The 25,819-nt window shown below is 43.1% G+C and overlaps 1 protein-coding gene across 3 annotated transcripts in view; it reads left to right on the top strand.

Annotated features, from left to right (window-relative positions):
- Positions 1-14,899, top strand: part of RPGRIP1L (RPGRIP1 like) — a 74,510-nt gene extending 59,611 nt beyond the window's left edge. For 2 of the 3 annotated variants that reach the window (XM_032230726.1, XM_032230723.1), the window contains exons 23-26: positions 2,256-2,442; positions 8,995-9,079; positions 13,479-13,612; positions 14,564-14,899. In XM_032230726.1, the coding sequence (XP_032086617.1) occupies positions 2,256-2,442; positions 8,995-9,079; positions 13,479-13,612; positions 14,564-14,676 (519 nt within the window). In that variant the 3' untranslated portion in view covers positions 14,677-14,899. The remainder of the gene's footprint in view (positions 1-2,255; positions 2,443-8,994; positions 9,080-13,478; positions 13,613-14,563) is intronic. The other variant, XM_032230724.1, reaches the window with a different exon arrangement.
- Positions 14,900-25,819: the final 10,920 nt, after the last annotated feature.

Raw genomic sequence — 25,819 nt, 5'->3', positions numbered from 1 at the left:
TAATTATAGAATATTCTTCTGAAAAATGTCAAGCGCGATGTCTCACTTGAAACCATTGAATGAATGCTTGGTTTGAAGATAAACCACCCCAAACCATTCCGTGTATTTTTTTTTAATTGATATTTTATGATGTTTTATCGATATTGTTTCCTGATTGTTTATTTGTATCCTATGACTATCATGAAGTGTTGTACCTTGTGATTCGTGCCAAGTGCATCTTGCCTTTTATGTACATTGAGAGCATCTGATCCAAAGACAAATTCCTTATGTATCCAATCACACTTGTCCAATAAAGTATTCTATTCTATTCTATTCTTAATTCATATTCTATTCTATTCCATTCCATGCCGTCTATCTCTATTCTATTCCATCCATTCCGTCTTTTCTATTCTATTCCTATTCTATTCTATTCCTATTCTGTACTTTATTCTGTTCTTTATTCTATTCCATTCCTTTTTAAATCATTGTTTAATTTGACACGTATCCGTGCAAGGCGAGTGATGGAGATTTATAACCGAGAAGTCTTCAGATTGAAGAGGGGAGGAATTGACTTTCAAATCAAACAGGAACCGTCAAGAGAAAGTTGAGGAGAACGTGACAGCTGAAAAGCTCCCAGGTGTTCAGTTTCTTTCTCCAAGAGACAAAACCCGCCCTTCAAGTGTTCTTCAGCCTAACCTCATTTTGAAATCAGGGAGGTGGTGTGTTTTGAAACCAACGGACAATGGAGATTTCCTTGCGTGTGCTTGTTTTTTAATATTTAACACGGAGCTCCTTCCACCTTGTGGGCAGTGTTATTTCGAGCTTGATACACGTTAAGTGGGAAGAGCAATCAACACACACGTTGTTGGCCCCCCATCAAAGATTTCAAGACCTCAAAAAAAATGAAGACATCTTGTAAATGCACACTCATGCATTAAAGATGGTGATTATACTACATCCAGAAAAGCTAGCCATCTCGAGGGCAGTCATGCTACATGCTGCTCCGAGAGGATGTGCTTTGTAGAGTGAATGGTGTGGTGGTTACACCAGAGAGTAGTTTCCCCCGGACAGATGTTGGTTTCATGTTTACTGGATGTACCGTTTAGCAATCCAAATGGCCGAAAGAAGCGTCAAGTGGAGGTAATAATGGAAGAAGAAGGGAAAAAGAATGATTTATTACAGTGTTTCTCAACCTTGGCAACTTGAAGATGTCTGGACTTCAACTCCCAGAATTCCCCAGCCAGCGAATGCTGGCTGGGGAATTCTGGGAGTTGAAATCCGGACATCTTCAAGTTGCCAAGGTTGAGAAACACTGATTTATTATATGAGACATGAAACCTAAGCATGTTGCCTCTTGCAAAGACCATAGGAATCCCAAAAATCAGGATTCCTTTGCAGCTTTGTCACCAAAGGCCTTCTGTGTGACGTGTCTGCTTGTGGTCCACCGATGTGGTCCCATTGAGTTGCGTCCAACTCTTGGCAATTGTGTGGTCCATCAATGTGCTCCATTCAGTTGTGTACAACTCTTGGCAATTCTGTGGCCCATTGATGTGGTCCATTCAGTCTGACTCTTGGCAATTCTGAGGGCCAGGTCTCCCCACATCTTGCACTGCTTCTCGGACACTCTGGCTGATGTCAGCTTTGAGGGTCCTTCGAAGGCCTGTTCCCTTTGACCCCTAGCGTTTCCAAACCTAATTGCTTTCTCCAGCGGATTCCCCTGCGCGGCACGACAAAACCGCGGTCAACTAAAGCGCGCCCGATTAAAGTGCGTCGCTGACATCATCATCAGCCGTGGAGAAAAAAGGGCGCTTTAAAAAGCGCTTTGAAAGCAAGCCGATTCACGTTAAGGTAAGGGTTAGGTTTAGGTTTAGGTTAAGGGTTAGGGTTAGGTTTAGAGTTAGGTTAAGCGTTAGGGTTAGGTTTAGGGTTAGGTTAAGGGTTAGCGTTAGGTTTAGGGTTAGGTTTAGGGTTAGGTTAAGGGTTAGCGTTAGGTTTAGCGTTAGGTTAAGGGTTAGGGTTAGGTTTAGGGTTAGGTTAAGGGTTAGGTTTAGGGTTAGGTTTAGGGTTAGGTTTCGGGGGGTTAGGTTTAGGTTTAGGGGTTAATTTTAACTTTAGCGCTCACAGCGTGCTTTTTTCGTCGCACTGTGATGACGTCAGGTACGCGGTTTCGTCGAGCGCGCTTTAGTCTACCGCGGTTTTGTGGTGGAACCTTCCCCTGCGCGACATGGGCCAAGCTCAAATGAGACGGGGTTGCGTTACAGTTGTTTCTCTTTCAGCAGGCTGCCGAAAGGATCCGCATCGAGATCGTGTCGCTCAGCCTCACGGATCCCCAGATTTTGATGGATGTGCTGATCCAGCGGCTTTTCATAGAGTCCAAATTCTCCAGTTTCGAAACAACCGAAACTCCAGTAGCGCTTCCGAAACCCAGAAGCAAGCAGTGGGTGTCCTATAACTACAGCCACGGTAGGAATTTACTATTTTATTTCATTTCGTGCTTCTAAATCACTGGTTTAGTGCATCCCGTCTTCTTCTTCCATCCGTAACAGATTTTATTGAAAAGTTCTGATTTAAGACTTTACACGCTCACACACACATACACCTATATTTTTTATACATCTTGGCCGGTGTCCTCCCCTCACTGATAGCCAATTAACTTTCCCCAAAAATCACACCAAGTATAGGAAGGCCTCGACTAACGACCACAATCGGGCCCCAAATTTAGGTTGCTTAATGAGACATTGATTGTGAGTTTGGCGACATTCTTGCCACGGTTGTTATGATGTGAATCACTATTGTGAAGTTAGGTTGTTAAGTGAATCAGGTTGCTTGTCAGAAGGTCGCAAAAGGGGATCACATGACCGCAGGACACTGCTACGGTCATAAATACGAAATCAGTCACTAATCATCTGAATGTGTGCCATTTCAGACAAGTGACTGCCCAGTCTCTTCTTAAAAACCTCCAGCAATGAAGCACCTACAACTTCTGGTTGCAAGCTGTTCCATTGGATAATTGTTCTCACTGTTAGGAAGTTTCTCCTTAGTTCCAGGGTGCTTCTTTCCTTGATTAGTTTACATCCATTGGTTTATCTCTTGGATTCTGATGCTTTGGAAAATAAGTTGACAACCCCCCCCCTCTTCTTTATGGCAGCCCCTCAAATACTGCAATAATGCTATCATGTCACCACCACCACGCCAGTCCCTCTTTTCTCTAGACTGGCCAAACTCAAGTCTTGCAACCATCCTTCCTATGTTTTAGTCGCTTATGCTTTTAATCATCTTAGTTGCTCTTCTCTGCACTTTTCCCAAAGTCTCAACATCTTTTTTTGCAATGTGGTGTCCAAAACTGGACGCAATTTTCCAGGTGTGGTCACATTATGGGTTTATAAAGCACTACTAATACTTCACCTTGGCGGTGGCTCAGTGGCTAAGATGCTAAGCTTGTCAATTGTAAAGGTCAACAGTTTGGCGGTTCGAATCCCTAGCGCCGCGTAACGGAGGGAGCTCCCGTGACTTGTCCCAGCTTCTGCCCACCTAGCAGTTCGAAAGCACGTAAAAAATGCAAGTAGAAAAATAGGAACCACTTTTGGTGGGAAGGGAACAGCGTTCCGTGCGCCTTTGGCGTTGAGTCATGCCGGCCACATGACCACAGAGACTCTTCGGACAGCGCTGGCTCTTCGGCTTTGAAACGGAGATGACCATTGCCCCCTAGAGTCAGGAACGACTAGCACGTTTAGTCATACCTTACTAATACTTCACGTGGTTTTGATTCTGTGCCCCTGATTATACAATCCAGGATTTTTGCATACAGGGATGTTACAAATCAGTTTTCTAACAAGCTGCACCTTCTCTTGGGAAATAATATTTCTGCCTTTGCCACGAAGTTATCAGAAGAGAACTCATTTCCAGCAAAGTTGCTTTGGTTTTCCTAGGGTATTACTTAAATAACTGGTCATCTAATATTTCCTCTGTGCCTGCTCTCCTTGTCAAGAAACGTCGTTCCGGAGGAAGTGCCCTAATGAATTTGGGTGTTTCATAATGTCGGCAAGAAAGCCAATAATCTAATAGTAATGAAGTCAGAATGTGCGTGTTTACTATAGCTTTACTCCATTTCTTATTCAGGCCTAATTAGATTTGGGTATGTAGAATATTTGAGGTTAATTGAATATTTTCTTTAATAAAACTGAGATTTACATGATGGGGAAAGGAAGTGTACTTTGGCTTAGGGAGAAACTAGGAGTCCCATGGATTTTGTATGAAAAAAAAATAATAATCACGATAAACCCAGGTGTAATTTGAGAAGTCATTATTTCTCAGTAAATAAATGCCTTTTTTATTGGGTTCTTTTATTATATTTATGTCTCAAGCATTGCAGCTGGCTTTTTAAGAAACGGCTTTACATCTTAGTGGAGATCTTACTAAATTCTGCCTTAATAAGCAACATTTAATATCACAATGGAGTGCTCTGGGCTCCCTAGCCATTTGCTCTGCCTTTCTAATCTATAGATAGAAGGGGGAGAGATTCACAGTTAATAAATTAAACTCCTTAGTAAAACATAAGACTATAATGGGTCCAAGCTTGTCTGCTAATTAGGGACGTTATTTTGCATACAGCTTTGTTCACATTTTTTTTTTTAAAAAAAATCTGTCTAATGAATCATGTAAAGAAAATGGACAATGGTTCCCAGAAAGGAACATTTGTAGATTTTCCAAAAATTGAAGAATTACAGCTTCCAAGCTCTCATATCATTGACGGTAGAAGGGATAGATAGAACATCAAAACTTGGAAGTTGGGACATGTGGTAGGACCTCCAGCTTATTAATAAAGTCATGTAGGCAGATGATGTCAAGCCTGAAGCTTTCTTTGGGGGTCTTTGGCCTGCCAAACTTTCTATTATTCTATTCATTTTTCTATTGTGGGAAAAATGGGAGGGGGGATTGTAAGGAGTGAGATGCTATGTAGCCATAACAAAATTATTTCTAGAAAGCCAAGGTCATCCTTTGTCTCTGCACCCGACCGGAACTGGATGGGTGGAAGCTGCCAACATGGCAGTGGGAGATTGGACCATGGGATGGACTTGTGGGTGTGGGGGCAAGATCTTGAACTTTCAACTGGGTGGGAAAAACTGGGAAGCTTTCAGATTTGGGTTTCCCCAGATGTGCCAACATGGCTCTCTTAATAAATTGGAACTTGGAGCAATACTTTGCCTTGGACTCTGATTTACTTTTGGATGCTATTTGGAAACCTGAGAGATAGTTTATGATGCTAATGGTGTGATCGGTCTACTCTGCAGAATTCAGATCTGGGTCTAGAATCGTAGAATTGGAAGGCATCATAGACATCATCTACTTGAACTCTATGCTAAGTGTAGGATTCCTAGAGCCTCTCTCAAAGATGACCTTCTAAGGTCTACTCAAGACCTGTAGGCATAGGTGTTGTATCAAAGAGTACTTTGGAATGAAAGATCATTAAAAAAAAATAGGTGAGAAGGTATTAATATACCAAGTTATACTAGCTATTTTCAATCTGAACTGAACAGTACTTTTAATTCTCCGGAGTCAATTACGGGTGTAAGCAAACTTACAATTTCTTCACTAAGTTGATGATAAACAGTGACACACCAAGGGAAATTCTTAATTTCACCTTGGGAAAAATGATTCCCACCTTGCCTCCCCAACCACCCCGGTCCCTCCATCTCATTTTTCTCTTTCTGCTTCTTTGGAGAGAAAACCACCATAATTGAAATAACAAAGATTAAGTTCAGTTGATAGGTACCGATAACAAGGAAATAGCATTTATATTTCACAGAGCCGAGAGAATATTGCTTCCACTATGCTGAGAAAGCAGGAAAACAGCCCCGAAACAAGATTAATGATTGGGGGCCTAAAGAATGTTATCTTGGCTGTGTATTAACCTGCTCAAGAATTGACAAGAGAAAAGGGTAAGATTAATGAAATATTCCCAAACTTTTTTTTAAAAAAAAAGACTTACATAGAGTTAGGAGTGAGTAGCGGCTGAGTATCCTTTGGATTCAGAGTAGTACGATGGAAAAAGTTTTCTTTCGATGTACACGTAATCCTCGACGTACGACCACAATTTAGCACAAAATTTCTGTTGCTAAGTGAGAAAGTCATTAGGTGAATTTTGCCCCATGTACCACTCACTCATCACGAAATCTCCAGAACCCTAAAACCTACTTGAAATTTGGCACATATGTTTCTCTTGGCTTCTAGGTGCTCACTAAGAAAGGATTTTTCGAAATGACCCTCGGATCATTCGTATTTCTTATACAGTAATTAACACGCTCTGATGCTAAGGAGTTGTACTCTCCCTCCCCACCTGAAAAGAACTCTGTTCCAACTGCTAGTTGCCTCACATTCCATTACCTCAGTTCAAACTGGCAGACATTCCACTCCTTCACTCAGGAACAGTCCAGGGTCCCTTTCAGTACATGATCTGATGCTAAGGAGTTCTACTCCCCCTCCCCACCTGAAAATAACTCTGTTCCAACTGCCAGTTGCCTCACATTCTGTTACCTCAGTTCAAAGTGGCAGACATTCCACTCCTTCACTCAGAAGCGGTCTGGGGCGCCTTACAGTACTAAATGTTGGTACCTCACCAACATGTCTACGCCTTCCACCTATGGAACTGCTTCCGGACTCAAGGCGGCGGGAGCGATATTCCCTTACGTGTTTCAATCACCGACCACCACTGAGCCAACAGATTGTGAAGCAAATTTCTTGCGCATAGCCCGATCACATAGTTTCGTCACGAAGCACAGGTCGTGAGTTATAATTTAGAGCTGAATGCTTCACTCTTAAGATCCCAATTAAAGGTGAGCCAGGAAACAAACCTAGACTATCATAGTTGATCAGTGTGAGCCAGCAAGATGAGATGACTTCATCTAGCAAATCCTTTTTCCCACTTCATCAATTCTATTCATGTATTTACATTTTTAAAATCCGTAAAGTGTCTGATCAAAATCACAAGGAAGCCTTAAAAAGAAATGAAACTATGGACAAGAGGAACTATTTTAACCTGGGCATTAGTTTAAAGGGGGAAAAAAAGACCCTGGGCATTCTCAAGAGTTTTTATTTTTTATTTTTTTAAGAGTGGAGGAAGAACAGAACAGGGTAACATAGTGGGAAGGGACCTTGGAGGTCTTCTAGTCCAACCCCCTCCCCGAGCAGGAGACCCTATGCATTTCAGACAAATGGTTGTCCAATCTCCTCTTTAAAACCTACAACTTCTGGAAGCAAGCTGTTCCGCTATTTAATTGTTCTCATTGTCGAGAAATTTCTCCTTAGTTCTAGTTTTAGACTCTTGTTTAGTTTCCATCCATGGCTTCTCGTCCTGCCTTCTGGTGTCTTGGAGACTAGCTTGACTCCCTCTTCTTTGGGGCGGCCCCTCAAATATCTGAGCACTGCTATTCTGTCACCCCCGGTCCTTCTTTTCTAGACTAGACTAAACGTTACCCAATCCCAACTCATTCTAGAACAGGTTCGGGCCACGATCAAAAGCAGTTGTGCCTCTTTTTCCTACCGCCTTGATTTCAAAAGAGGTTCTCGCTCCCAGGAGGAGCCTGGAAGGTCTCTTTGAAAAATCAGAGCCTCTTACAGGGGGGCAGATGGTCTTCACCCAACATCAAGACCAGTCCTGCCAAGGGTTTCAGGGTTGAAATCATAATCTTTGCTCCCTTCCAGCAGGTCCCTTTGAGCGTTGTCCAAACCGCCAGCGAAAGACCTCCGCGTTGAAGATTCGGAGCCATCTGTTGTTGTGTTTGTTTTTTTTTAAATCCACCTTTTCTGGAAATATTTGTCTGTCTGAGAGTAAAGTCGGCTCATCTGCCCTCCACATTCTGCCTTCTAGAATTGGCTTCAAGTCTTTATTCTTCTTTGACGTTGAGCATCTTGTACCAGATGGGAACTGAATGTCTCCGTATAAGTCATGGTGAAGGAATGCGTGGCTTTAAGCTAGCATTTCTTTGTAAAATAAAATAAAAAAGGTGGATATAAATTTAGGGCAAGGTTTTATTTTTTTTTGGGGGGGGAGGGGGCAGTATTGCTGGCTAACTCTGCCCACAGCCAGGAGTTCGATCCTGACCGGCTCGAGGCTGACTCTGCCTTCCATCCTTCCGAGGTGGGTAAAATGAGGACCCAGATTGTTGGGGGCAAGAGGTTGACTCTGTAAACCGCTTAGAGAGGGCTATGAAAGCACTGTAAAGCAGTATATAAGTCTAAGGGCTATTGTTAGTCAGTCCTTCCTTCCTTCCTTCCTTCCTTCCTTCCTTCGTTGGTGCAGTGGTAAGAATGCCATATTGCTGGCTAACTCTGCCCACAGCCAGGAGTTCGATCCTGACCGGCTCAAGGTTGACTCTGCCTTCTTCCATCCTTTCGAGGTGGGTAAAATGAGGACCCAGATTGTTGGGGGCAAGAGGTTGACTCTAAACTGCTTAGAGAGGGCTGTAAATCACTGTGAAACAGTGTATGTCTGTGCTACCCTCCCTCCCTCCCCCTTCCTTCCTTCCTTCCTTCCTTCCTTCCTTTCCAGTGGTTAGAATGCAATGTTTCAGGCTAACTATCCACAGCTAGCAGTTCAATCCTGACCGGTTCAAGGTTGACTCATCCTTCTGAGGTGGGTAAAATGAGGACCCAGATTGTTGGAGGCAAGAGGCTGACTCTGTAAACCGCTTAGGGGGGGCTGTAAAGCACTGTGAAGCAGCATGTCTGTGCTCCCTTCCCTCCCTCCTTCCTTCCTTCCTTCCTTCCTTCCTTCCTTCCTTCCTTCCTTCCTTCCTTCCTTCCTTCCTTCCTTCCCAGTGGTTAGAATGCAATGTTTCAGGCTAACTGTCCACAGCTAGCAGTTCAATCCTGACCGGTTCAAAGTTGACTCATCCTTCTGAGGTGGGTAAAATGAGTACCCAGATTGTTGGAGGCAAGAGGCTGACTCTGCAAACCGCTTAGAGAGGGCTGTGAAAGCACTATGCAGCGGTATATAATTTCTGTTTGATTTTGCAGTAATATATGTGGATCAAGCCAAGCACGAAGCAAGGTGGAATTATCTCAAGGCTGTCGTTTGCGGATCTGAGCCCAGACATGGGAGGTAAGTTTTTGAGAGGACACGTTGATTCGTATAACCTCAGTTATATGGGTAGTCCTCGACTTACGACCAGAATATATGCTGTTGAGTGAAGAAATCGGTTAAGCGAGCCCCATTTTACGACTTTTCTCGCCACGTTGGTTAAGTTAATCACTGCAGTTGTTAAATGAGTCACACGGTGGTTAAGTTAATCTAGCTTTCCCCCCATGGTTAGCCAAGTGGTCACAAAAGGGGTTTAGGTGACCTCGGGACACTGCAACCGTCATAAATATGAGTCAGTGGCCAAGCGTCTGAATTTTGATCGCTTGGCCGTGGGGATGAAAGGGCGTAGATTCAAACTCTTCTCGGAAAAATGTAATCCTAACCCCCGTGTTTATTCTGAGAAAATGTAAAATCCACCCTTCACGGGGTCTGAAGGCGGCTTACGATTTTCAGAAGCAAAGCGCTGTTTTCCTTTTTCTAATGTCCACATCGTGTGTGTAGAAAAATTCATTTTCATTGCAAGAACTGGGCGATTTTGATCGTAGCTGGAGCAGCGGATGGTTCGGTTGCTCAAAGAAAACCGCTGATTAGCTCCGTGTATTTACGGGTAAGCCAATTCAGCCGACGGGATATTAGCTGGCAAGAAGGCAACCCATCCTTCCCTCCATTTGATTTCCAAAACTTGAGCTTCATATGGTGGCTGGCACACAGTGTTGTTGTTGTTGTGTTTTTTTTAATGGAATCCGCCAGGAAGTGCCATAAACTGATCCCTTAAGAGTAGGCATGTCTCACATCTAAAGCACTTTGAAGTTCAGAAATATTCTTTTTTCTTCTCCTCCTCCTTCTTCTTCCCCTTTTTCTCATTTCAGCAAACAAGCAAAGGACTTCCAGATTTACTGCATACATTAGTGAGATGAATAACACACTGGGTCGAGTAAAACTCCAAATAAAAATTAAAGTTATCCCACTAGTCCTGTAAATGCGTGACACAGACGGGTTTTTTTATGTGATGAATTTAAGCCCTAATGACTAAGCAAAATCGTTCTTTGCAGTTAAGCCTGGCCTAAGATGTCTGGGTCCTTCTAAAATGGACGCATTTTGATTCTGGGCGTGCTTATTATAATATTATGTAAATATTATGCATCTTTCTTTTAAAAAACCCAGGGGAGAAGAACATCCATATTTAATTTGTGTGTGATACACCCAAACAAACATATTTCTGTGTACCATTTTCCCGCAATCATCCGTTCTCAAGAACCATTGCCAATCGAAGGAGAAGTTACTCTTATGGATGGATGATCGGTTGGCTTCGTTAAGACAGACCAAGATGTTATTATTTATATCCCACCTTTATTATTTACAAATAACTCCAGGCAGGGAGCACATCCTACACACCTTTCTCCTTTTTTTCCACACAACAGCCCTGTGACGTTGGGCTGGGAGAGTGGGACCGGTTCTAAAGACTCACCGTTGGCTTTCATGCCTAAGGCAAAACTAGAACTCAGCGTCTCCTGGTGATTGGCCCAAAGTCATCCACTCAGCTTTCGTGGCCAAGGCAGAACTAGAACTCACAAATTCCTAATAATCAGGCCAAAGTCACCTAGCCAGATTTTATGACTATGGTGAGACTAAAACTCCCAGTCTCCTGGTAATTGGTCCAAAATCACCCAACCAGCCTTCATGGCCAAGGCAGGACTAAAACTCCCAGGCTCCTGGTGATTGGCCCAAAGTCATCCACCCAGCCTTCATGGCTAAGGCGGGACAAGAACTCCCAGTCTCCTGGTGATTGGCCCAAAGTCACCCAACCAGCTTTCATGGCCAAGGGAGGACTAAAACTCCCAGGCTCCTGGTGATTGGCCCAAAGTCATCCACCCAGCCTTCATGGCTAAGGCGGAACTAGAACTCACAATCTCCTGGTAATTGGCCCAGAATCACCCAACCAGCTTTCATGGCCAAGGCAGGACTAAAACTCCCAGTCTCCTGGTGATTGGCCCAAAGTCACCCACCCTGCCTTCATGGCTAAGGCAGGACTAGAACTCCCAGTCTCCTGGTAATTGGCCCAAAGTGGCCCAGCTGACTTTCATGATTAAGCCAGGACCAGCACTCAATGTCTTCCGCTTTCTAGCATGGCGTCTTAACTAATTATAGCATCCTCTCCTAGTTTGTCCCTTATAACATGTCCCCATGTGTGGACCACTTGAATATGTGAGTCGCTCCTTCCTCCCTCGTCCTGCTCGAGGCCCATCTTTGAAGTCCAGCCATGATGAGGGATGGGAAACGCACATTATTGTTCTCAAGTGCACAGATGCCGCAGTTTGTGAAATTGGCGGCTCTCATTCCTCGGGCACATGTTTCCTATCACAAAGCCCTATATAATAATATCAGAAGATTTCTTTTTTTTTCCCTCCCCTCCTTTCATTTGAAACAGGAACCAAACTTTAAAGTTTAGGAAACCAAACAAGCTGGGATAAAAATATCGCTCCAAATTGGCCACGTATGTGGGGCAGAGAGGAAATTTCAGGGAGAAGTAAAAATTGCAGTAACTCGCGCTGTGGGGGGGGGGGGGGGGAGACCAAGAGAATGAAAGTCCCGCTTTTTAGTTTGCAGATTGAATTTCCCATGTTCTCATCACGATTTCTATCTTCTGAACATTTGGGGCGATCAGTTTTTTTAAAAAAGGGCAACCGGTTGCTATTGTAAACATTGTCAAAATTGCAGGTGTGAAGTATTTTTTAATTCACCAGATGTGCTGTAGAATTACTGTACGAACGCAGTGTGTTTATTGAATTTGGAAATTGCTCATTTCCCTGTAACTTGGCATTCTGCAACTGAAATATAGGCTGAATTTCTGCATTCGGTCCCCGAAATAACGAGAACGCTAGAGGCAGTTTCTAAATAAAAAAAAATAATGATGGGTTGTTCCGAGTTTGTAAATCAACTCTTCTGTCAATAACCACGAGAAACAGACATCGCAAACTAATTAATAAGATGTTAATAAGAAGTGGAGACTCTAGAAAGAGTGCAGAGAAGAGCAACAAAGACGATTAGGGGACTGGAGGCTGAAACATATGAAGAACGGTTACAGAACTGGGTATGTCTAGTTTAATGAAAAGGAGGACCAGGGGAGACATGATAGCATCTTCCGATATCTCAGGGGTTGCCACAAAGAAGAGGGAGTCAAACTATTCTCCAAAGTACCTGAGGGCAGAACAAGAAGCAATGGGTGGAAACTAACCAAGTGGAGAAGCAACTTAGAAATAAGAAGAAATTTTCTGATAGTTAGAACAATTAATCAGTGGAACTTGCCTCCAGAAGTTGTGAATGCTCCAACAGTGGATGTTTTTAAGATGACGTTGGATAACCATTTGTGTGAAGTGGTGTAGGGTTTCCTGCCTGAGCAGGGAGTTGGACTAGAATACCTCCAAGGTCCCTTCCAACTCTGTTATTCTATTCTATTCTATTCTATTCTATTCTATTAAGGCGACAGTCACCATTCTCAATTCACTCCTAATAATAAGCTCTCTACAAAACTATTCAGGATTCTGCAGCCAACAATGGTTTTGTTTTCAATATTTGAAGCCATGATTTCATCATGGCTAAACTCAAACAATGTCGTGGCTTCATATTTTGTAAGAGTCCAATCCCAAGGGGATGAATAATAACCCACAATGTTCCTACACGTTTGTTAACGTAGATGGGGGCTTTTTATTTTGTCCACATCCTATGTAAAAATATTCATCCTGTTGCCAATAATACGATCTTTTAAGGACAGCTGGGAAGCTAAATTAAATATTTTCGAAGCCACATCTGCGCCATCCAGAATTTATATTGTGTTAATTTACATTGACGTTGATGGTTTGTTTTTTGTTTGGTTTGGGGGGGGGGGGGGAAGCAACACGCACAACAGGCGTAACAATCTCCAAAGCTAATTTTCTGCGGTCTGGCTAAACTTTTCCGAGTGTGGTGGGTTAAGGGAGGCGCCAGGGAAAGCCTCGTGCGACACACACCCTTTGCGCTTTGTGTCATTCCACATTGCCGAGTCAATGAACGAATCTGACGGGTTGTTTAAGGTTTATTGGTCGAACGGAAATCACAGATTCGAACCGGCAACATGAGAAAAATATGAAAATGCGGCAGGAACGATAGACGCCCTAGTGCATTTACGCACGCCACGCCCCTTCCCCCCCGCCCCGGATTTGAAAGTTGATTCTTGGTCTGTTTTTTCTTTTTTAAAAAAAGGGGAGTAGCATTGTTTTAAATTAGGTAAAGGTTCCCCTGGCACATATGTGCTAGTCGTTCCTGACTCTAGGGGGCAGTGCTCATCTCCGTTTCAAAGCTGAAGAGCCAGCGCTGTCCGAAGACGTCTCCGTGGTCATGTGGCTCTCTAATCCACTTGCTCTTTTTTTTTTCCTGCTCCCAGTATACGATTTACAGTGGTCAGTGACCCCCCGGAAGATCAACAGGATCTGGAGTGTGAGGATATCGGCTTTGCGTACGTGAGCTTAAGCCAGATATTTCAGAAAAGGCAAGACCTGATGGAGGAAGAGCTTGATGGTAAGTCCTTCTTTAACAGCACAGCCAAAAAAAGCCAATGCACTCCTACGTTGCATTAACAGAGGGATACAATCAAGATTAAGTGAGGTCCTAATACCACTCTCTAAAGCCTTAGTAAGACCACACCTAGAATGCTGCATCCAGATTTGGTCACCACATTATAAAAAAGATGTTGAGGCTCTAGAAAGAGGGCAGAGAAGAGCAACCAGGATGATTAGGGGACTGGAGGCTAAAGCATGCGATGAACGGTTGCAGGAACTGGGCATGGCTAGTCTAATGAAGAGAAGGACCAGGGGAGACATGACAGCAGTCTTCCAATATTTGAGGGGCTGCCACAGAGAGGAAGGGATCCAACCTTATTTTCCAAAGGCCAGACAAGGAATAATGGATGGAAACTGACCAAGGAAGAGATTCAACCTAGAAATAAGGAGGAAGTTTCTGAAGTGAGAACAATCTCTCATTAATCTCTCATTCATCTGTTATCTACCATCCATCCATCCATCCATCAATCCATCTATCCATCCATCCATCTATCCACCCACCCATTATCTTTCTCATCTATCTATCTATCTATCTATCTATCTATCTATCTATCTATCTATCTATCTATCTATCTATCTATCATCTACCTACCTACCTACCTACCTACCTACCTACCTACCTACCTGCCTGCCTGCCTGCCTGCCAATATCCCTTTAAGAGCCTGTCTAATAAGAAGAGGCCCCCTCTCTCTCACTCTGTATTTTTTCCCTGCTGTAATTGCTGATTGTTTGACCTCTGCCTATAGTTTTATGTATAGTTATATATTCTTTTGTAGATAAAATCACTATTATATGACAAACCTCTGTTTGCTGTTATTGCTCCTGGGTTGTCTCACGTAGTAAAGCGGTGAACAACTCCTGACATCTTGATGCGTCAGTCTCTTTTTCTGCTGGTTTTTTCCCTCTCCAGTTTTCAATTCAGAAGATGACGGAACGGTGATTGGGAAGCTGAAAGTGACAGTAGAAGCCCTGGCGGCTCTGAATTCAGTCTGGAAGAAGCGGGGAAATGCTCAGGAAACCTAAACCTGGAGGCCTGCCTCTGTCTGTTGGAAAGCAAGAGAGATACTACCTTATATTGAAATGTCTAATTTGTATGTAAAGCCTGCTCGGTTTGCAGTTTTAAAGTTTGTATATTTTTTCTCCTTGGTTTGAATTTATATTTTTATATTACTCTCCCTCTGTCCCAAGCCCAGGGCTATCATTCCAGCCCATCAGCCTGTAAATAATTAATATCTACATGACTGAATGATGGAACTTTTTGTTAATTGGATGTATGTATGTATGTATGTAGAGAGAGAGAGAATTTTGTCTAATGTGTGTGTGTATAAATATATTGCATATACAAAAGTCATGAAAAATCAAGTAATTATATAATAATACTAATAATAATAATACACTTAAGCCTCAGAACACTGATTAAAAATACCTCTATGTTATCCCTAATCACCCCACTAAATGGAATGCCTGCGATTAGCCTCATTAAGAATTTTATACTGCAAAGCTTTTATTAGAAGCAATATATGAAAATTACTTGGATAAATGTGTTAATCTGCCTCTTTAAAATGCTAATATCCATTTTATGCACATTAAGTCTCAGTATGCGTTTCCTTTGATGCCTGCCATTTCTATCAATTAAACACAAAGAATGAGGCTAGTCCCCAGATTTATTAAATTACTGCGAGCTTTTACGGAAAAAAAAAGAAACAAACAAAGAAAGAAACAGACAACTTTTGCCCTTTGAGAAGAGTTGAGATTATCACGTTTGGAAGGTGTGTATGCGTGTGGGTGTGTGTCCCATAAATGGTGCATATGGATGTGTAGACGGGTGTCTTGAAAGGGAGGGTCATCTATATGTGAAAGAGATTTGCTGTTGTGACTCGGCTCCCCAAAGAGGACCAACCCTCTGAAGTGAACTCAAATATTCCTTTATTAGGAGCACCAGGCAAAAAGTTTCTCTCTCACTGCAGGCTAACAAGTCTGTCTGGCAGGGAGATGAATAGTTGTCATATCTATTCATCTCCGCCCCCTGCCTTTTATCCCCAGAGGCAGGATGGGGCTTTGCTAGAAGCGGTGGCTCTTCTGTCCCAAGGACCGGCCCAGAGGTGGGTTCCCACCAGTTTGCACCTATTCGGTAGAACCGGTTCGTCAAATCTACCGGACCGGTTAGAAGAGGTTCCACCAGTGGACCCGGAAAGCAGGCCACACCTACAGAAGAGGTTCCAAATTTTTTTTGAAACCCACCACTGGTCCTTGGATATGATTATTCTACACTATCATGCTCCTATTTATAAAACTCAGTGCCTCTGTGAAAGGTAAGGATGACTACTGCGTTTGTGGTGCAATCAGAACATTGCGTGTGTTGAAGTTGTTTTAACGCAAACCAAAGATGCCTTTTAAAAAACAAGTTGACATCATATTCTTATGCATGCCAGTGCTGTGTGTGAGGTAATTTAAGGTGGTTCTGACAAGTGTCGTCGGCATCTTCATATCCGATCACATGGGCGGAAAGCCACTCCCATCCGGTCACATGGGCGGCAAGCCACTCCCACAAAGGAGGCCACACCCACAGAGTAGATTCGAACTATTTTTGAAACCCACCACTGGACTGGCCCATAGATTTCCACTGCTCTCCTCTCCTCTGCCACATCTATTCATCTCCGCCCCCTGCCCTTTATCCCCCGAGCTAGGGTGGGGCTTCACTAACAGTGGTGGCTCTTCTGTCCCAAGGACCGGCCCATAGATTTCAACTGTTCTCCTCTCCTCTGCCTTCTGCGAATCCATACATCTGGCACTGGACCCAGCTGTTCCTCCTCTTCCTCATCAGCCACCTCCGGACCTGGGGGCTATTGACTCTCCATCTGAGGGCTGACGGACGTCCCAGGCTCCACCTCTGTCTCTCTCTCCATTCTCTCTTGCCCCCTCGGAGGTCCCAGGTTGCCTTGATGCTGACCCTCAGTCCCACTCCACCGCCGCCTCCTCTGAGTTGGCTGCTGGAACAGCAAGCAGCTGACAGGCCACAATGTTTACATATATGAACCACATATTAAAGTGTTTTTACACTTCAGGCTTAGCTATTCCGACTCTCTGCTTGGTCTACTTTCCTCCCATTTCGACTGTTTTTATATAAAACATACATACAGCCCTTCATTTATCGACTGTTCAAAGTTATAACGTCACTGAAAAAAGTGGCGCATGACCATTTTTCACAATTACGACCATCGTGGCATCCCCCGTCACACGATCAAAATTCAGATGCTCGGCCGCCGACTCGTATTTATGATGGCTGCCGTGTCCCTCGCTCCCCTTTCACTGCCTTCTGACGAGTAAAGTCAACGGGGGAAGCCGGACTCACTTACCGACCGGGTTATGAACAGCTGCGGCGATGTGCTTAACAACAGTGGCAAGAACGATCGTAGAACGGGGCGACATTCACTGAACTACTGTCTCGCTTAGCAGAAATTTGGGTCGTTAGGTCGAGGACTTGCCCGCGTAACCTGGAAAATTCCGGCTTTCCAGCCACACGGATGAAAAAGATTGAAATGAAATTCCTAAAGAACAGGTAACATTTAAAATAAAGTAAAAGAAAGAAAAATAGAAATGGAAGGAGCCACGAATAACACTGGGCCCAACTTTCTGTGTTCACGTCTGTGACAAGAGTATTGTTTCCAGAAGCACGCCCCGTGTGTGTGTGTGTGTGTGTGTGTGTGTGTTATTTTCAAGTCTTTAACTGGGATTGTGTTGGGGAAGAGCGCCCCGCTGTTTGCAAAAAAACAGGCGATCTTCCCTTTTGTGCGCGTCGATGTAAAGTGTTTGGGAAGATAAGTAATTTATTAAAATCTACCTAATTTGCCATGATATATTAAATCTCTGCTTCAGTGATCACAGACCATTTCATTTAGCGAATTAAGCGTCCCTTCTTTGTGTGATTAAAGCACTGGAAAATGAGTTCTTTGCTGCTATTTGTGAAACACTCCGAGCCTGCTAATGGCGAGAAGATGGAATAGATTATGAGACAATTCATTACAGTTCAACAGAAAGAGCGAAGGGAGGGGAGGCAGACAAAATATGCGGTTTTGTTTTTTTCTTTAAAAAAAAGAAAAGCACAAGATCTGCGTATGGTTTGAACCATCTGGGCATTAGGGACGGTCCTCGACATCCGACGATCCGTTGAGTGGCCGTTCCAAGTGACGACACCACCACTGAAACGGGTGGGCTGCAAAAATTTGAGCAACGGGTTCTCTCCGTTTCTGGGTGGGCGTGGCCTTGTCGGCCTCCTACACCACGGCGGGGTGGGGGTGTGTTTCATCCTCCCAAGGCTCCGGAAGCTTTTCTCGAGCCTCCGGAAGGGCGAAAACAGCCTCCCCGGCAGTGGTGAAATTCAAATTGTTTCACTACCAGTTCTGTAGGCGGGGCTTGGTGGGCGGGGCAGGGGAAGGATACTGCAAAATCTCCACTCCCACCCCACTCGGGGGCCAGCCAGAGGTGGCATTTGCTGGTTCTCCAAACTACACAAAATTTCCGCTACTGATTCTCTGCTGGATTTCACCTCTGCTCCGCAGGCTCTGGAGGTCCGCAATGGTTTCCGGCTTTCCGGAACTTCTGCGAGGCCCGTTTTTCACTCTTCCTGAGCCTCCAGGTAAGTATAGCGGGTCCTATACTTATCTGGCATACCAAATGGGCCGCAGGGAGGCTCCTAGGAGGGGAGAGGTGGGTGGGCGGGGCCAGCCAGGGGTGGGATTTGCTGGTTTGCCGAACTGGGCAGATCCTTCGCTAGAGGATCGACCGAACCCGTGCAAACCTGTAGCAGCTCACCCCTGCACCGAGAAAAGCGGACTTCTGACCAGGTTTTCACACTCCCGTTGCAGCTTCCCTGTGGGTCACGTGGTCAAAATGCAGGCGCTGAGAAACTGGCATGGACTTATGATGGTTGCAATGTAACTGGGGGGGGGAGGAATCACGTGATCGCCGCTTCTGTAACCTTGCTGGCTGGCTTCCGACAACAGAGCTCGATGGGGGAAGCCGGGGTTCACTTAATGATGGCACGATTCTCTATTATTCTTTCTGTGGCAGAAAAGCTGTCAAATAGGACGCACCTCACTCAATAACCGTCTTGCTTATCAGTGGAAATTTTGGACTCAGTTTGGTCATATGTCGAGGACTTCCTATAATGGCATCAGATATGTCTCTGCCCAGCGAGGATTTTTAAGCAGCAATCACGCTGGATTAATTTTTGGATTTATATCAAGGTCTGTCTGTCTGTCTGTCTGTCTGTCTATCTATCATCTATCTATCTATCTATCTATCTATCTATCTATCTATCTATCTATCTATCTATCTATCATCTATCTATCTATCTATCATTCTATCTATCATCTATCTTTGCATCCTTTCCTTCCTTTCTTTTTCTTTCCCTTCTTTCCCTTTTTCTTTTCTTTCCTCTCTCCCTCCTCCCTCCCTCCCTTCCTTCTCTAGCTTGTCCGCTGTCCATCTCGCCAAAGGCAACTCAAATATCTTGGCCACAAAAACCCCACAATTCTCCTCTTTGGAATTTCGATTCCGTCCTCCTTCAGTTCATGAGGGATTGTTGACTCTCTCTCCGAGGATTAAACTCTGCAAGTTCTCACAAATATTTTGCGCTGTCGAGAGACCTTCTGGGAACGGCGGATGCCGACTTTCCACGGTCTCCCCCTTCCTTCTTCCCAGACAGGCACGACATGTTGGCGTTCTCACTCGCTCTGGATTCGGCTCGCTGCCGTTGGCCCATATTCCCTCGTATTCTTTGGCTTCCCAGCCCACTATTGTCATTAAGGCTCCTTCTTATACGTTACGATAATTTAAACCAGCTCGATTTGACACCAAGATTAACCTCCCCTCCCTGGAGCTTTTCAGAAAAGGGAGTTGTGGTATTTCGGCAGGAGGTTTGGATTATTCAACTAATATTTTGCAACCCCAAACCAAATACTTTCCATGTAAAGAAATTAATCCGGAGAGTTAGACCTATTCCCAACCGTGGGTCAAACTTGTGGCCTTCAAAACTCCCAGAATTTCCCAGCATCCTTGTTCCACCCATTTTGTTGTCCATCTGCTGAAGTTGAGAAACTTCTGGGGCCTTCTGGAACCGTCTGGCTTTTTTAAAATTACCATTAACATTTTAATTGAGCTGTAAAGTATCGTAAACCACAAAATGCAAAGTAAATGGGAAAGCAGTGGGGGAGAGAAAGGGGAAGGAGAAGTGAGGGAAGGTAAGAAAAGAAGGAGGAGGAGGATTGACTTCCAACTCTCTGTTACAAGGAAAACAAGGCATTAACATCAATTCACAGCTTTTTGCGTTTTCATAATAACACGAACAAGCCATTTCTGTAAAAATCTATCAGCCTAATTGATAAAACCCAGAGTTTCATTCTTCTCCAACATCAAGCACGAAATTCAGAAGTACTTATATTCTTTTCTTTAATCCAAGGGGGTCAATTTTGCCCTTGTGACCAACTCCCATCAATCATTCGACCATCCCCCAGATGACAACTGACTAGGTGGTTCAGTGGCTAAGACACTGAGCTTGTGTGGATCAGAAAGAGGTCAGCAATTTGGCGGTTCGAATCCCTAGTACAGGTCTCCTGCATGAGCAGGGGGGTGGACTACATGACCTCCAAGGTTCCTTACAACTCTAATTAACTCTTTTATACAGAGCCGAGGTGGCGCAGTGGATAGAGTGCAGTACTGCAGGCCACTTCAGCTGACTGCTAGTCTGCAGTTCGGCGGTTCAAATCTCACCGGCTCAAGGTTGACTCAGCCTTCCATCCTTCTGAGGTGGGTAAAATGAGGACCCAGATTGTTGGGGGTGATATGCTGACTCTGTAAACTGCTTAGAGAGGGCTGAAAGCCCTATGAAGCGGTATATAAGTCTAACTGCTATTGCTATATTGCTATGGTAAGAATCGAAGGGCCCTTCCATTTTTGTGCATACAATAGTTTTGCTGCTGTCTACATATATAATGACAAAGTTCCCATTTTTTTTTCTCGAGTTCTTTTTCCATTAAATCCAAAAGGAAAAGTTCTAGTTTCAGTTTTATCTCCGTTTCCCTCACCCCCCCCAAAAAATTGTATCAAAACATGAATCATACCCCAAAATTTCTTTTCGCTTTATCACATGTGCACCAGAGATGATAAAAAGCTTTTAAAAATCTGTGCGGAGGATTCAATCCTGCTGAATACGCAGCCGAAGACCTTTCGTCCTTTAAAACTAAGGACGGGGGAAGTTACAGTAAGGACTTCAAGATGCCTACAGACCTTTAAACCTTCTGAAGTGGTGTAGGGTTTCCTTCCTAAGCCGGGAGTTGGACTAGAAGACCTCCAAGGTCCCTTCCAACTCTGTTATTCTAGTCTAGTCTAGTCTTTCTTCTATTCTCTCTTCTATTTTCCATTTTCTATTCTATTCTATTTTCTTTTCTGTTTTCTCTATTCTATTTTCCATTTTCTATTCTATTCTATTTTCTCTTCTATTTTCTGTTTTCTCTATTCTATTTTCCATTTTCAATTCTATTCTATTTTCTCTTCAATTTTCTCTTCTGTATTCCCTATTCTATTTTCCCTATTCTATTCTATTCTATTCTATTCTATTCTATTCTGCGTTTCAGAAATGTTCCCCAATAAAGATCCATACTTTGTGTGAACACGCGAGAAGCACTTGGAAGCTCTCTTAGATGGGGTTTGGCACCGGATAAGCCCTAAATTAGATCCTATTTGTTCTTTGAAAACACCCACAAGTGTTTGCCTAATTAAACAGAAGCATTATCATACGGATTTATTAGCTTACACTAAGTATAGATTAAGCAAAACCATTCCGGCTTGATTTGCAACTGAGGCAGCCCATAGATTTAATCCGAAGCATGCACTTACAAACACATGTTGATTTTCCTTTAAAAAAATAAAAAAAAGATATAAATAAAAGCTGGATTCCAATAGAAGGTTTTGATTTGGGGGTGACTTTAGAGTGTCCTTCGTCCTTGTGACAGGAGAAGGAGTGATAGGGAGCTGCACTGACATATTCTTCATTTTGTAAAAAGCACTTTTTGGACTGGATTGTGATATGCAGCCCTAGTTCTTCAGAAGGCTCCCAAAACCCAAATGAAGGGGATTTTTAAAAAGTATTCAAAATTATGTTTGTTTCTCTTTTAAGTCAAGGTTCCGTTCGCACATATGTGCCAGTCATTCCCGACTCTAGGGGGCGGTGCTCAACTCCGTTTCAAAGCCGAAGAGCCAGCGCTGTCCGAAGACGTCTCCGTGGTCATGTGGCCGGCATGACTCAATACCGAAGGCGCACAAAATGCTGTTACCTTCCCACCAAAGGTGATTCCTGTTTTTTTACTTGCATTTTTACGTGCTTTCGAACTGCTAGGTTGGCAGAAGCTGGGACAAGGAATGGGAGCTCACTCCGTTACGCGGCGCTAGGGATTCGAACTGCACAAATGCTGACCTTCTGATCGACAAGCTCAGCATCTTAGCCACTGAGCCACCGCGTCCCATGAATTGAATTAAGCGTAGACAATGGCTAAAATGAGCTAAAATGAAGGAGAAAAGAGCGTAGCATTTCTCAAACTTGACCATTTTAAGAAGTGTGGACATCAACTCCCAGAATTCCCCAGCCAGCATGTACAGCATATACAGGAAATTGGCTATCATCATGATAAACTTGGCTAAACCAAGGCAAATTTTTACTACAACGACATACCAGGATAGAGCTACATCTGTGCCTCTTTCATGGCAAGAAAATATTAGTAGGGATTTCTTTTCTTTTTTTTTTTTTCATTTTCTATTCCATCTATACAACTCTCAGATTTCCTCTTGGTCTCCTTTCCTATACGGACTGGGCTCATCCTGCTTATCTTTAAGCCTGAATAAGATCCACCAGATAAGAGAGTATGGAAAACTCCTCAAGACCTTCTCCCAGCCTCCAATCTTTCCCTTAACGATTCCCCACCACCACTTTCTTAGGTGCCAATTGATGAGACCAATGTGATTTCTGGCTCAAATGCTCGTAATTTCTAATAAAAAGGAACGTTGGAAACCTTGGAACAATCCACTTTTATGGCTTTGGACTCGTCGCAATCTCTAATTTGAAATTCAGGTATTAAGAAAATTGGATCTCTTTTATTTTTGTCAAAAGGAAGGGAAAGAGGGACTTAATAAGCATTTTCATAATTAATCAGCAGGTTCTTTGCAAAGACGAATGTAACGAACTTTCTGGAGGACAATTGCCAGAGATCTATGGAAATGGAAAAAGCCCAAAGTTTCTATCGCTTCTTTGTGAGTTGTTAATCATATGCAAGTTGGAAAACTCCCCAAAGAAGGGAGAAGGGGGGGGGGGGGAAGCACTAATGAAGCAAATTTCTTTTCTAAACAGCATTCTAAGAGGAAGACAATCCTGGGCACCAAAAGCTTTATTTGCCCCCCAACTCAGAGACCACCCATTGTTACTAAATTCCCATTTTTAATGAGGGGATATTTAATAATAAATGATTGGCGAATAAGCCTGTTCGCTATGTTTCATTGTAATTACATGCAGATGAAATGAGTTTTCTTTTTTTCCTTTTTCTTGGCTCCAACTATTAGCTTTTGGAACAACGGTCCCCATCAAATGGTCAAATATGCCTTCAGAAATTGTGGGAGCTTCATCCCTGGAAGCTTTCAAGAAGAGACTGGACTGCCATCTGTCAGAGATGGTGTAGGGTCTCTGGCTTGGGCGGAGGGGAGGTTGGACTAGATGACCTACAAGGTCCCTTCCAGCTCTGTTATTCTCTTCTCTTCAGAATTTTATTCCATTCTATTCAGAATTCCATTCCATTCCATTCTCTATTCTATTATTTTCTATTCTATTCTTAATACTATTCTATTCTTAATATTATTCTATTCTATCTTCTATTCCATTCCATTCTATCTTCTATTCTATCTTCTATTCTTAATACTATTCCATTCCATTCTATTCTATCTTCTATTCCATTCCATTCCATTCTATTCTATCTTCTATTCTTAAATCTATGCTATTCTATTCTATTCTATCTTCTATTCTTAATACTATTCCATTCCGTTCTATCCTCTATTCCATTCCATTCCATTCCATTCCATTCTATCTTCTATTCTTAATTCTATTCTATTTATTCTATTTTCTATTCCATTTCATTCTATTCTATTCTATCTTCTATTCTTAATACTATTCTATTCTATTCCATTCTATCTTCTATTCCATTCCATTCTATTCTATCTTCTATTCTTAAATCTATTCTATTTTATTCCATCTTCTATTACATTCCATTCTATTCTATTCTATCTTCTATTCTTAATACTATTCCATTCCATTTATCTTCCATTCTATTCTAGTCTATCTTCTATTCTATCTATTCTATCTTCTATTCCATTCCATTCTATTCTATCTTCTATTCTTAATATTATTCCATTCCATTTTATTCTATACTATCTTCCATTTCATTCTATTCTATTCTATCTTCTATTCTTAATACTATTCTATTCTATCTTCCATTCCATTCTATCTTCTATTTTTAATACTATTCTATTCCATTCTATCTTCTATTCCATTCCATTCTATTCTATCTTCTATTCCATTCCATTCTATTCCATTCTATTCTATCTTCTATTCTTAAATCTATTCTATTCCATCTTCTATTCCATTCCATTCCATTCTAAAATAAAATAAAATAGAAAAGGCCCAGAGAGAGACTTCTGCTTGCTCAGCTCCTTGCTACCAAGAGAAGGGTGAACAACATCAAGGCTTCTTAAGCATTGCTGAGGCAGTATGTCACGCCATCCAGATCCGCGTCAAGGTTTCCATCAGAGACGAGTGCACCGCCAAGAACATGCGACGGCTTGCCAAGCCCCGGTCAACGTTATGGGAAACGGTGTGAGATTATTCTCTGGAGTCCCCCCCGCTAAATACACGGGGCTGGCACCGGTCCCGAGAAGTCTTCACATTCCTCCCAAACCAGATGCAGAGGGTTGGATTCTTCAACAGAGGGTCCTACAGAAGAAGAGCATCTTGCTACAAGATGTCTTAGCAGCTCTGAAGGGACCGTGTAAGACAATAACGGAAGAACAGAGTTGGAAGGGAGCTCGGAGGTCTTCTAGTCTGACCCCCCCTGCTCAGAGCAGGAAACCCTGTACCGTTTTCGCACAAACGATTGGCCAATCTCTTCTTTAAAAAAACCTCCCATGTGATGGAGCACCCAGAATTTCTGAAGGCAAGTCGTTCCAATTTTTAATTGTTCTCGTTGTCAGGAAATTTCTGCTTGGTTCCAGATTGCTTCTCTCTTTGATTAGTTTCCATCCATTGCTTCTTGTCTTGCCTTCTTTGGGTGCTTTGGAGAAAAGGTTGACTCCCTCTTCTTTGAGGCAGCCCCACAAATATTGGAAGACTACTAAAAGTTCAGAGAAGAGCAACTAAATGATCAAAGGCCACAAAGAAGAGGGGGGTCAAATTATTCTCCAAAGCAGCAGAGGGCAGGGCAAGAAACAATGGTTGGAAACTAACCAAGGAGAGAAGCAACTTGGAATTAAGGAGAAACTTCCTAACTGTGAGGACAATTAACCAGTGGAACAGAACTTGCCTTCAGAAGTTGTTAGGTAATTTATAGTTTGTAAACTCGTCCCCTCATCTAACAAACAGAGAGCTAACAGTCGTTCTGGCTCCCTCTTATGGCCGATTGAGGAAACAGCACCCAATCACATTTACAGCATGATTTAAAGAAACAAATACAACATTGTTACATGATTTATATATTGCCAACCCAACCATTGGAATTATATTCCTAACAGTGGTTGTTCTACCACTGGAGGTTTTTAAGAAGAGACTAGACAGCCCCTTGTCTGAGATGGTATAGGTTCACCTGCTTGAGCAGGAGGCTGGACTAGAAGACTTCCAAGGTCCCTTCCAGCTCTATTCTTCGGAGACTACAGCTAGTCCAGAATGCAGCCGCGCAAGCGAAATTGGGTGTACCGAGATACACCCATATTACATCTATCCTCCGCGAGCTGCACTGGCTGCCAATTGGTCTCTGGACACAATTCAAGGTGTTGGTCATTACCTTTAAAGCCCTACATGGCTCAGAACCAGCGTATTTGCGAGACCGCCTACTGCCGCATACCTCCCAACGGCTGA

The sequence above is a fragment of the Thamnophis elegans genome, chromosome 14, assembly GCF_009769535.1.
Source record: "Thamnophis elegans isolate rThaEle1 chromosome 14, rThaEle1.pri, whole genome shotgun sequence".
Taxonomy (NCBI): Eukaryota; Metazoa; Chordata; class Lepidosauria; order Squamata; family Colubridae; genus Thamnophis; species Thamnophis elegans.
Note: the sequence above shows the minus strand (reverse complement) of the source record. Positions and strands in the feature narration are given on the sequence as shown.